General features: G+C 40.7%; 1 protein-coding gene across 2 annotated transcripts in view; it reads right to left on the reverse strand.

The window, feature by feature from the left end:
- Positions 1-4612: 4612 nt before the first annotated feature.
- Ttc26 (tetratricopeptide repeat domain 26) overlaps positions 4613-13728 on the reverse strand; it is a 55323-nt gene continuing 46207 nt past the window's right edge. For both annotated transcript variants that reach the window (XM_032906735.1, XM_032906734.1), the window contains 3 exons: positions 8390-8496; positions 6588-6721; positions 4613-4942 (listed from right to left, as the gene is read on the reverse strand). In XM_032906735.1, coding sequence (XP_032762626.1) covers positions 4831-4942; positions 6588-6721; positions 8390-8496 — 353 coding nt within the window. In that variant the 3' untranslated portion in view covers positions 4613-4830. The remainder of the gene's footprint in view (positions 4943-6587; positions 6722-8389; positions 8497-13728) is intronic.

Consider the following 13728-nt stretch of genomic DNA (forward strand, 5'->3'; position numbering starts at 1 on the left):
CAAGTAGCTAAAAGAATGAATTGCTGAGCTGTGTTGTGCAGTAAACAAGTAAGGCCATGCATGTTGTTTCTTCTTTTCTTTGAGACAGAGTCTCTCTACAGAGCCTTGGCTGTCCTAGAATTTACTCCATAGACTAAGTTGGCCTTGAACTCAAAGAGCTGCCTACCACTGCCTCCAGAGTGCTAGGGTTAAAGGCATGTGCCACCACTATATTGTTTCTTAAAGAACTCGAATGACCAGGAATGATAGCTCACACTGTGATCCTAGCACTTGGGGGTTAGAAGTAGAAGGATCTAAGGTTGTTCTCCACTACAGGGTTACATGAGACCGTATCTAAAAGAAAAAAATACAATGAAAACAAAAGAACTTAAATAGATCATGCCTCAAAATAGGCAGTCAACCATGGTGGCTGCTATCTGTAACTTTAGCATTCAGGAGGTAAAGCAGGCAGATCTCTTTGAGCTCTAAGCTAGCCAGGGTCACAAAGACCGTGCATGTGTGTGTGCGTGCATGCATGTATGTACAACTGTACATAAGATATACAAAAGTGTATCTACAACCTATTGCCCTCTCCCCTGAACTTAGCCTAAACCTCCCTGGTCAGCCCTTAAAAGTCTACATCAGACATTTAGATTTTATTTATGAAGTCTCTGATGTTCACAAGTGTGCAAACTTGTGACACATTCAAGATACATGTGAACTGATGATGTTCCCTGATTAATTTACTGTGTGCTCTAGAGTTAAGGGATGATAAAATTACATCACTAAGTCCCAGGTTCTGATGCTCTTGGACCATTTATAAATAGGCAGGACCACTGAGCATTTCTATAAAGTGCCTATAATCTTGTGTTTTACAGGATGGAAAAGAAATGAGAGGTAATTGTCTAAATGCACTTTAGAGTTTGGGGTATTTGGCTTCTGTGTACTTGGCTATCTGCTGTCTATGCTGTACGCATGGCAGGATCTTGCTTCATGTTGATTTGGGGATCTATTCTGATTGCTTCTCCTAAGTGAAGCAGAAGGTATCTCATTTACATGTCTAGAAGCATCTCCATTGCCTGCTTGTATCTTCTTCTTTTCCATATCTCCCTATGCATGCTCCTTTTTCACTGTATAGCCAGGGATGGCCTTGGAATCCTAACCTTCCTGACTCTGCCTAAGTGCTGGGAATCTACATGAGCCACAACAACCAGTTCCATTACCTCTTTTTTAAAAGATTTATTTATTCATGTATTTTATATATGCATTTTGTCTTCATGCACATCAGAAGAGGGAATCAGATCTCATTACAGATGGCTATGAGCCACCATGTGGTGGCTGGGAATTAAATTCAGAATCTCTAGAATGTCAAGTGTTCTTAACTGCTGAGCCATCTTTCCAGGCCATCCCATTCTCTTTTTAAAAAGATTAATTTTAATTATGCATATGCTTACATGGGAGAATGTGCACGTGAGAACTGGTGCTAGAAGAGGCTGTCGGGTCTCCTGGAATTAGGCAGTTGTCAGCTGTCTGTGGTGGGTGCTGGGAACCTCACTTGGGTCCTCTACAGCAACATGTACTCTTAACTGCCCAGCCACTTCTGGAGCCACACCATTGCCTTCTTGTTGTTTTTAATATTTTGTTCCTGCTGATGACATCGGCTACTGGCTGAGTTAACCTGTGTGTACTTCTGTTAGACTGACTTTCTTGCAGGCCCAAATTGTGTATTTCAAATTGCTAGAAATGCAATACAATAATTGGGAACCAAACTGCATGAGGTTGGATCTCATGAGCTCCTTGCTATAGGAGTTACGTGTTCAGTTATTTAATCAGACAGGAGTTGATTGAGCACATGTTCTGTACATCACTGTACAATGTGAACGTCATAAACTTCATAATAGACTGCAATCAGGGAAAAGCCGGACCCAGTGATTTGGTAAGAACCACTAGGTCCTAGGAAAGGCTTCTTTGGCATAGTCTCTTTTTTCATAAAAATTAACTCATGGAGCCTTAAAGTCTCTTTTCCTGCCTTCACTCTAGATTAGGAAAGGAAGTGGCATACAACATGCCCAGCCCTATATTTATGATGTGAAACAGAAGATCGTGATGCGAATCCAGTAATAGGACTGGATTAGCAAAGTGCTTGCTATATATATGGAAGGCCTGAGTGCAGATTTTTAGCACCTATGTAAGAAGCCAGGCCTGGTAGCATATGTTCTAATCATAGCTCTGGGGGGGGGGGAGGGAGGACAGGAGGTACCCAGGCTGGCCAGTCAGTCCTGCCAAATAAGCAAATCCAGCTTCAATGAGAGATCCACTTTCAAAACAGAGGGTCATGAAGGCTAGAAAAAGACTCATTGGTTAAGAGCAAAAATTCTCACAGAAGACTACAGTTTAGTTCTCACTATTCACATCTGCTGAAAGTTCAGCTCCAGGGATGCCCTCTTGTGACGTGCAATCACATGCACATATCCACATACATACATATAATAACAAATATCTTTAAAATACAAGAGATAAGACACTCAGCTTGCCCTCTAACCTCCACATGTGAGCACAGCTACATAAACATGAGCATACGTGAAAAGAACCAAAAAATAAATTTTAATTTAAATATAGGACAGTGGTATGTGATTCTTTTGTCGTACAAAAATAACTGTAAAAGTGTTTTTCCATTTGTAAGTATACACTACAGATTATTTTTAAATAGTACATTGATACTATAGACTGTATAAATTACACATTCCCAGCCTGGGGCCCTTCTTCTCTGGGCTGTCATCTGTAGAGAAAACAGCTCCGAACCTTGACACCCTGTCAAGACGATCAGAAACAATTATCCCTCCTAACAGAACTGCATGTGCTTCTCTTCAACTTCATTTTTTTCGTTTCAATCCTGTAGATTAAAAAACTTTAAAAAGTAATCTAAAATTCTGCTGTTGGGAACAGACATCCTTCTGTCAAGGAAAATGTCATAGAGACTACTGAGTTGTAAACTGAAAAATTCTCATTGGTAAGTACATCACTGTGAATGAGTGTCTTTCAGGAATGAGGAGCTGGAACTGAACAGCACTTCACTGGAAGATGCCAACTCCTGGGACTTCATCTGCCTTCCCACTCCTCGGCTTACAAGTATTTAAAGCAAAAGTAAGTTTCCTAAGAAGGATCCACAGAACTATATAGCAGGTTTGGTCATCTGATCCACCTAGTACCTTTGACAAAGAGAACCAGGTTCTATTGAAAGAGTGGGAACACCAGAACAAGACTAGGAGAAGCTCTGGCATAAAGAAATGGTGCATCTTTGTTTCCTGCAGTCCTGTCAGACCTGTATTGTGATTTGTGCTTTGGACCAATCATATCTGAGCCTAATGTAAAAGATGGCACACTGGCCATCCTCTAAGCAGAGCTGGAGCCCGCCTTGGGATTGGCCAGAGAGAAGCTGTGTCCAGCAGGTCCTATTGCTTCAGCTGTTTCACTCTGTACAGGTTTCCCTGTCTGTGCAGAATGCCATCTGCAGCTGGGGGCTGGGGCAGGAGGAAGAACTAGTGTTTCTAAAAATTCCTCCACTTCTTCCTTTGTGCAGTCTTTGCTCTACGAGGATGGGTCTCAGACTTACAGAAGAAAATTATAGAGCATATAAACAGGAATCTGAAACACAAAGAGATGTGTGTCTGTTTTCTGAATATAAACCTGACAATAGTTTGTTGAAAGAAGTTTATGTGACGACAGACAGCTCAGAGACACGAGGCTGAGATGCGATAGAGCAGTCTCTTCAAAGGACCCTGGTTTATAATTGTATCAATAAATCCCTACACCATGCTCGTGTGTGTGCAATACAAACATGTACATGTACTGAGCAGTGGTGAGCACGCCTTTGATCCCAGCACTCGGAAGGCAGAGGCAGGCGGATGTCTGAGTTCAAGGCCAGCCTAGTCTACAGAGTTCCAGGACAGCCAGGGATACACGGAGAAACCCTGTCTCAGAAAAAAAAAAAAGTTACGTATATATGTTTCATGAAAACTTTCCCAGTCGTATGTTCAAAGCTGCTGTCCATTAAGCAGATATTAAGAACCTTGCCCTTGGGGTTGGGGGTTTTAGCTCAGTGGTGAGCGCTGCCTAGGGAAGCGCAAGGCCCTGGGTTCAGGTCCCCAGCTCCGAAAAAAAGAACCAAAAAAAAAAAAAAAAAAGAACCTTGCCCTTGCTTTGCGAACCTTCAGAGATGCCAAGTTCTTCCTTTCATTCATGTTTTAAAAACGCACATACTCCGATTGTCTCGCTGTAACAAACTACACAAGCAGCGCTTTACTCTCTGAGGCAGCGGTCCCATACGCCAACTATCTACTACTGACAGCCTTTTACTAGAGGGCCTCATGGCCATCCTGAGAATCACACAGCTCGAAAGACTTTCCTCAGGAGTCAGAGATGTAGTCATGGATGGGCTAATGCACAAGATGATGGAATATGATCAAATGATGGCAATTCTTTAGTATAAAGGTACTTGTCACTGCAGCTAGAAGAAAATGTCCTGAAATGTAACAGAAAGAAAAACAAAACTATTACCTATTCCTAAAAGCCAGTAAATTATGTAAGAGTATTCGGAATGATTCTGGAAGAAAGGCACCAGGGAAGCCCAAAGTACTTTCACCAGTAGATTACATTAGGTGTCAGCACAGACCAGGGAGATTTGTGCTGCCTGATGGCTAAGTCCACACATAACCACCCGCTCATCTTAACGCTCGAAGAGCAAGGAAGAAAATGTCAATCAAACAGGGTCCTGGATTGCATATTCAAGTGCAGGAAAACAGTTCCAATTTGATGTGAGAGGATGCTGGTCCTCGCCTAAAGCTTGGCTGCTTAGATGGGCACTCTATTCTCCTTGGCCCACTTCTTCATGATCCTGATGATATATTCCACTTGGGTGTTTCCTGTGCTTCTCAGTAAATGCAGCACTTCTCGGAGGGTCTCTCTGAGGAAAGATTTTAAAGAACAAATATTCTCAATAGAGGAAGAAAACTGGCAATCTCACGACATTGCACTATATCCCAAGGAGGCATCTGTGTTCATGGATCCTCCACTGGGCATAAGCCAATTACAAAGCTGCTAGTTTTCTAAGCCATAGCAATGGGTCACTTCAACAGATTTATTCAAAAAGGGTTCAGATATACTCATAATATAAATGAGAATAGCAGTAAGGACCAAATTTTGGTGAATACCCAGCATTTACACTTTAAAACACGTTTTAACTTAATAACTCATTTATGTACACATGTATTTATGCATATGCACATATGTATGTTTGTATGTATGTATGTACATATGTATGTATATGTGTGTACATATGCATAGTGTATTTGCACTATGCAGATGCCCGAGAAGAAGACAGAAGAGGGTATCAGATCCCTTACAGGTGTTTGCGACACGTGACATATACGCTGGGATTCAAACTGTAGTCCTCATGACTGGGCAGCAAACAGTCTTTTTTTTTTTTTTTTTTTTTTTGGTTCTTTTTTTTTTTTTTTCGGAGCTGGGGATCAACCCAGGGCCTTGCGCCTAGGCAAGCGCTACCACTGAGCTAAATCCCAACCCAGCAAACAGTTTAACTGATAAGCCACCCAGCCCCAAGTTAAAATTCATTGTAATTGGGCTGGAGAGATGGCTCAGTGGTTAAGAGCACTGACTGCTCTTCCAGAGGACCTGAGTTCAATTCCCAGTAACCACATGGTGGCTCACAACCATCTGTAATGAGATCTGATGTCCTCTTCTGGTGTGTCTGAAGACAGCTACAGTGTACTTATAAATAAATAAATCTTTTAAAAATTCATTATAATTAAAGCTTAGATACTAGGTGAGGCAGGCTGAAGCGTGCCTGTTGTCTCATCAGAACTTTGGCAACTGTCTGTGGCTCTGCTCTTCTTGTGGTCTTGCTTTCTACTCTGCTTCTCTCTGAGGAACCTCTTGCACCTGACTAAGTGCTTATATTCATGATTACACATATACACAAGACAGGAAGTAAATTTTGATAATTTGCCTGCAAAATTTTACAGTTTTCTATCCATATGCATTAAGCAATAGATATGGTGCATGGAACTATTTTTATAACACTAAATTAATGAATTAGTTTGAGACCAGGTTGACTTTGCTGGCCTTGAGCCCACTACTTTGCTTTAGGCTCCTAAGTGCTAGGAATTTACTTTCAAGTATTTTAGTTTTTATTCACATAAAACTATAATCCTCTTAGTTTTATATAATCAAATACCTTAGCATTTCCTGGAATACAAGAAGGCAGAAGCAATAAAAGAATTATCAACCATATCTACTCCATTTCTGTTTCTTTGAGGCCTAAATTAGATAGCAGAAGGGCTTTTAGAGAGCAGAAATGCCAATGGCATTTGCTCTGGAAATGGCTGTTCATCCAGAGCCAGATGTACACCTTACCCTGGATTTCAAGGCTCTCGTATGCTTAGAGTCCCCAGTGTGTATGACTTAGAGTCACTTGACTTTGTAAAATAAGGCATTTCTGGAAGAAAATGATCATACAATGTTTCTACCTTTTAAGATTTCTGCACCAAGGGGTGGAAGGACAGAGGCAACTCCTCTATTTGCTTACTTACTTGGGTTCTCTCCCAGCTAAAATCATCTGGAAAATGCCCACACAGGCACCCCTCTTGCCTTCCCAGTATTCAGGGTTGGGATCCAGCCTCTCTAGGACATCAAAAGCCTTGGCTGAATAGTAGAACTGGCCCATCTGCACAAAAGAAAACATGGTGGTAGTATTGACCTTTAGTTAAGAGGTGGGACAGAGTAAAACATGGAGTACCAACCAAAATGGGCTGAAGCAAATGCACACATTTCTTTTGAGGTAGCAGCTTAGGCACATGTCAATGCCTAGCTAAAACAAAAGAACCACAGTTTAAATGCTAGGTCCATCTACAGCCACATGGCCTTGCTTTCAGTGATAGAACATTTTGTCTAATACTGTTGAATTATGCTGTCATCAAAACATTTGCTGTTTCTCCTAATTCTAGTCTACTCTTGTGAGAAACTGGTGGCATTGACTGTCTCGAATTAGGTATTTTTTCAAGTTTCCTCAATATACTACACTAACTGGACCATATTCAACTCAAAACCTTTTCCTGGGTTGGGGATTTAGCTCAGTGGTAGAGCGCTTGCCTAGCAAGCGCAAGGCCCTGGTTCGGTCCCCAGTTCCAAAAAGAAAAAAAAAAAAAAAAAAAAAAACCTTTTCCTGGTTGTCCTAAATCCTTAGACTGCCTAGGCTGTGACAATTCTAAGCACATGGCCTCTGAATTCATTTTGCAGACATCTATCCCAAAGACTCGGCACATTTCCTTAGGTTCACGGAACATGCTGAGCTGAACTGAAATCGCCGAGATGGGTTTTCCGAATTTGCTCTTCAGGTTCTAAATTACTGGGTGACTCTCTTCACTCTGTGGATCTGGTCACTCTCCAGCCTGCTACTCAGCCACTGACAAGTGCCTTAAGGTTTATGTTGAGGAATTTAACTCCAGTAACAGGGTTGCTCTGGCAATGGATCACATCCAAAGATGATCTGGCCAGGATGCAGAAACATCCCGGGTTACCGTCTGATTTGGCTGGGATACTAACACACCCTTAGTACACACCTTTAGTCCCTAAAATGGCAGGTTAGATTAGTTTGTAGAAGGATGCAGCCATGTTTAAAAATGTCAACTAGTTGAGAGGCAGACAAAGTGATGAATCAGAGAAAGATGAATCAAAGATTTAACAATGAGTCAGAAAATCTATGCCCAATTCTCACAAAAATAGTTCAGAAATGAGGGGCTATTGAAGAGCAGTGCAGAGAGGAAGAATGAGATAGACATAGGTTTTTTTGTGTGTGTGTGTGTGTGTGTGTGTGTGTGTGTGTGTGTGTGTGTGTGTGCCTTACAGAGAGAGTTGTACCAGTTGCAGAGAGAACAAGCTAGACACAGGTGAAGACAGAGTGAGCTGGTGAATGAAAAGGATCCAGAAGATTAGGAGATCTTGTCAAAGTTAGTATGAAGCCAAGCAGAGCAATTCGGTCAGAAGCTGAGAGAAGCCAGATTGAATCAGTCAACTTGATAGGTTAGATTGTATGGAGGCTAGAAGCTTCCAGGCCCATACAATCCCTTATCCTGTCTTTCTACCTACTTCCCAAGTGCTCTTCCTCTTCAGGGTCTTCACATTTCTTCTCAGTATGTAAGCCAGCACATAAATAGAGTGGTGTGTGAAACATACAGCTTACTATGGATGAGTACAAGTGGACAAACCACCAGGTCCACATGCTGTGGCAAAACAAGATCTGCTAGCAGATCCCTTCCAAAGCTCACCAGTCCCTGGAACTATGTGCCATGTGATGCTGGTCCTCAATTTTCACTTCCCTGTCACCCAAACTCACCTTGTAACAGTCATTGGCAATGAGCTGTAAGAGGCTGAAGGACTCGCCGGAGGTTTCCATCTTGAGATAAAGTTCCCAAGCTAGTCTTGGTTTCTTGTTCATAATATCTGCAAAAGAAAACAATGTTATTGTTTACTCATGATAGTGCCTCAGGACATTAACCAAAGATGTTCTTCAACTCTAGCCTTGAGCCTCTCAAGTGATGAAATTGTAGGAGTGTGCCACCATTCCCAGCATTTTTTAAACTTAATTTTTATTTGTATGTATGTGTTTGTGACCTTGAGGGCCAGAAAAAGACACTAGATCCTCTAAAGCTGGAGTAACAGGAAGCTGTGTTGCTGGGATCTGAATTCTGTTCTTCTGCAAGATCAACCAGCACTTCACCACTGAGCGAGCCATCAATCACTTCAGCCCCCAGGGTTAGGCTTTTTAAATGTATAAGAAATAACTCCTGCACTGTGCCATTCTATGGACTTGGGTTTATGTCCTCCAAATACAAAATACTAGTAAAATACCTCTCACATGAAAAGCTTGCAATGCTGCCACCTACCTGGTTTCTTACCAGAATTAGGTCAAACCTAAAATATTTAAGCTTTATATAATTATCTTTTAAACTGAGTTAAGTTCTAGATGTCTCCACTTTGCTAAGGGTATAGTCGTTCTTCATTCAATCCTGCTCACAGTTCCACCTTCATTGGCTCTGACTGCTAACCAAGTGCTATGGGCCATGCCTGTAATTCCAGCTTTTGGGAGATTAAGTCAATGGGATCCAGGAGTTTAAGGCCAGCCTAGGATATAGAGTGGGACTTTGCCTCAAAATACTACCAGCACCACCAACAAGAAGAATATGCAGTTGCTAAAATGTTCCTGTGACTATAAAAACATACTGAACATTTTAAGGGCAGCTTTAAAACTTTTACTTATTATTGTATGTGTGTTGTGTGTTTGGGTAGGAGGGGCCTGAGCCAGGGTGCATGTATGATAGCCAAAGAATTAATGTCCACTCTCTTCTTCCACCTTTACGTGCTTTCCAGGAGACAAGTAGTTACTTGAGTCATCTCAGTGGCTCCTGGTACATATTTTAAATCTGACTGGATTGTAACGCCCATGCAGGAACTAAGCACGTATGCCCAGGTGAGGCACCATATACAGACTCTAACTCCCAGCCTCTTTCCTTAACTTTCATGCTTCCCTATTTAACATCTAATTTTAACTTAGTAAGTCACCTCTGTTGTGCCTGTTGTTTTTTTTTTAAATTTTGTTTATTATTATTTTTTTGAGATGGTTTCTCTGTAGCCTTGGCTGTCCTCAATCTATGGACCTTGAACCACAAAGATCTGCTTGCCTCTACCTCCCAAATGCTGGGGTTAAAGGTGCATATGCTCACACCACCCTGCTTATTTTTTACTTTTATTTTTTCACCCACAGAATCAACTAACCTGGGGCTGGAGAGATGGCTCAGAGGTTAAGAGCACTGACTGCTCTTCCAAAGGTCCTGAGTTCAATTCCCAGCAACCACATGGTGACTCACAACCCTCTGTTATGTGATCTAATCCCTTCTTCTGGTGTGTCTGAAGGCAGCTACAGTACACTCATATAAATAAAATAAATGCATTTATTTTAAGAAAAAGAATCAACTAATTGGGGTTCATAAAGGCTCACAGAGACCAAACAAGAAATCAAGGAGCCTGCATGGGTCTAACCTAGGTCCTCTACATATGTTACTGTTGTATAGCTTGGTCTTCTTGTGGGACTCCTGACAGTGAAAGTGGGGGCTATCCCTGAATCCTTGGCTGCTTTTGGGGCTCTTTTCCTCCTACTGGGTTACCTTATGCAGCCTTAGTATGAGGGGAATTGCCTAATGTCATAGGAGCTGTCTGATGTGGATGATGGGAACCAATCAAGTCCTCTGGAAGTGCAGTGAACACTACCAAACCATCTCTCTAGCTCAGATTAGCTAAAAGACAAAACAAAACAACAACAACGAAACCCTAAAGCAACAAAAAACAAAAAATTCATTCTGTAGCCATGGATGGCCTAGAACTCAATATGTAAATTAGGATAGCTTTGAACTCACAAAGATATGGCTCCCCATGTCTCTCAGTCAGTCAGTATCTCAGACTGAACACATACTCATCATGTAGCCAAAACTCACTATGCAGCCAAGGATGGTCTTGCACGTCTGATCTTTCTGATTTCCCCTTAAGTAGTGCTGGGTTTTTTGTTTTTATTTATTTTTGTTTTAATTTTATTTTTTTTTTAAATTGGCATTCTCAAGGAACATAAGAAGAGCTGTAGCTACAGGTCTTCTGGTGTCAGCCTCCTCAGTGCTAGAACTGTTGTAGGTTATCTGATATGGGTTCCTTCTACCCACAGCTGGAGATGACTTATCTCTTCTGTTTTATTGTTCACACTTTGTTTACCTTTCCCTCTCACATTTTTTTCTGTTGCTCAGACTAATTACTAGTCTTAATTTAATTTATTTCCCTTTGGCTACCATTAGTAACTAGTGTCTTGGCATACAATATACTATTGAAGAGGCAATTGCTTTTAACTGACACTTGCTGTGTTTTCATGATAGGCATATTTAGGGTAGAGTTGCTTCTTCAGTCAATACTCTCATTTAGAGCAGAGCTGGATAGTGAGCGTGGTGCTCAGAGCATGTGTTCTGAGGGTTTAGCTACTGAGCTACACTCTAGGAGCACAAGAAATGAAACAGCATCTCAACTCTACAACAACCTAGTCCCTCTTGAACACGAGAAATACTTTCACTGAAATAATACAACTAACTGGAAAACAAAATCCAAAGAAACGTAAGTCCAGATATGCAAATCCCAATGCGGGGCTAGGTGTAGTGCCTTTAATCTCAGTACTTGGGAGGAAGAAGCTAGTGGATCTCTAAATTTGAGGCCGGAGTCTATCTATAGTGGCCATCTGCTCTATATAAAGTGAGTTCTAAGACAACCAGAGCAACACAGTGAGACCCTGTCTCAAAACAAAACAAAACAAAACTTCAAAAGTAAGTCCCAATGTAGAAACAAAAACTCTGAAAAATCAAAACAATATGATTACTCTAATGGAATTACAGTAATGGAGTCCATGAGAGTGAAAGTGAATTGGGTGAAATCCTAGACAAAGAATTCAAAAGAATGAACATGAGAACATTCACTGAAATCAATGAGGACATGAATAGCTGAATAGAGAAGTCAGAATAAGGGGCAGGAAAGATGGCTCAGTGGTTAATCAGAGGGCTCAAGATTCTGTTACCGGAAACCACATGGTTACAACTGTCTGTAACTTCAGTTCCAGGGGATCCAATGCCCTCTTCTGGCCTCCCCAGGGACTGCATTCACAGAATGTACACACCCATGCACATAAAAGAAAAATAAAGGTTAAAAAAAAAAAGACATAAGTTGTTAAAATATAAAATTAAATTTAAAAGTAAAAATAAAGTATGAAAAGGAATTCATAAAAAGAAATACTGAGGGGTTGGGGATTTAGCTCAGTGGTAGAGCGTTTGCCTAGCAAGCACAAGGCCCTGGGTTGGTCCCCAGCTCCGAAAAAAAAAAAAAAAAAAAAATACTGATAAAACTTAGCTTGAAATTTTGTAAGTGAAAAATTCAGTAAGACATACAAAAATTCAGTGGAAAGCCTCACCAATAGAAGGGACCACGTGGAAGACGGTATCAGGACTGGGGGAGAGCACAGATGAATGTGATAGTTAATCTTGGGTATCAACTCGACTAGATGGAATCAACCCAGGATTCTGGGCGTGAGGCATTTTCTTATTTGGATCATTTGAGCCAGAAGATCCACCCTGTATGTGAGCCACACCTTCAGGTAGCAGCCTATATAAAAGCACTTGAAAAAGTGTTTGCTTTTCTTATGCTTGCTCTCACTCTCTCAGACAAGTTCTTCTGTCCCATTGCTCAAGCATTTCTTTGCCTTGTATTAGAACTAATTTCGTTGGGATTACAACATAGATTAAAAATCAGCAGCTCTCTAGGAATTCCTAGGGCTCCAGTGCCAGATTGGGAGAATGTTGAGATATCCAGTCTTAGGGACAGAAAAACTACCGTATTTTTAGCCTTTCTATCATGAAACAGCCATTGTTGGAGTATCTGGACCCTACCCTGTAAGCTAGTATAAAAAAAAATCGTGTGTGTGTGTGTGTACAGTCTGTAATTCTGTTAGAGAACCATGATTAATATAGTCAACATCATATAACAATAAAAATAAACTGTTAATGGAAGATGAAAAATAAGATATATGGGTCATAATTAAAAGACTTAATAATGATCCATGGGCACAAAAAAGAGAGAATAACGACAAAGGAGCAACATGTAACTCTAAAAAATTTGTTAAAAAAAATAAAAAAGGGAAGTTGTATACTTCATCACAAAATTTTATTTTTAATTTTTGGGCTTTGGATGCTAAGGGACACTCTGCTTACAAATGTTGGAAGAATTAGATCGTGCTCTGGCAAGGAGTAAATGTATGATTGGGCTGATGATCACTGCTGGTGATGTTGTTCTCATAACTCGTATAGCCAGTGCTACTATTTCTGCATTAGCTTTAACACAAGAGTTAAAAACATCTAGTTTTGCTAATCATCTTGCAGAAAATGTAACCAATGTCCTGAGCATACAAGAGGAATTGGATAGATGACTAGAACAAGGAAGGAATTGATGCATTATATAATATAATGTGACCATGGGAGATGGTACTAGGAATGAAAGTCAAAAGCCATTTGGAATGTCATACTTGATATCTATGGGTTTGTATGACTCTAAAAATGTATGAGAGTCAGCATAATTGGACCAGAGTAAAAAGACACCTTCAAGGTATATGGCATAATACTAATACTTCTTTAAATTTATTAGCCCTGCATAAGGAGGTTGTGAATTTAAGAAATGTAAAGCCTTTGTCTCTTGATGCTGCTAGTACTGCAAATGATATTCTGAAAAGTTACAGGCCACTTTTCCTTCATGGTCCTCATTTGCATCTCTCTTATTGGGCACAGCAGGACTTGGTTCTGTGATCCTTTTTAGGGTATGCCTGTTACCTGTTCTTTTGAGAGGAATCATCGTAGCTTTTTACATAGATTCAAGCTCCAACATTTTCCCTAGCAGAAGGTGGTAATTAATGATGGGTAAGATTGTCTTGAAAACCTTCTTAACCTAAGACAGACCACAAATACAAGAATATTTGTGTGCCAATGATGGGTTTTCAGATGGCAACCTAAGACAGGTACAACTTTCTGCTCTGTGACTAATAAGTTCAAGGCTCTTATACATAGAAAGACAAGATTGTCTCAGAGATGGGACAACCTAAGTCAG

Source organism: Rattus rattus, chromosome 6, assembly GCF_011064425.1.
Source record: "Rattus rattus isolate New Zealand chromosome 6, Rrattus_CSIRO_v1, whole genome shotgun sequence".
Taxonomy (NCBI): domain Eukaryota; kingdom Metazoa; phylum Chordata; class Mammalia; order Rodentia; family Muridae; genus Rattus; species Rattus rattus.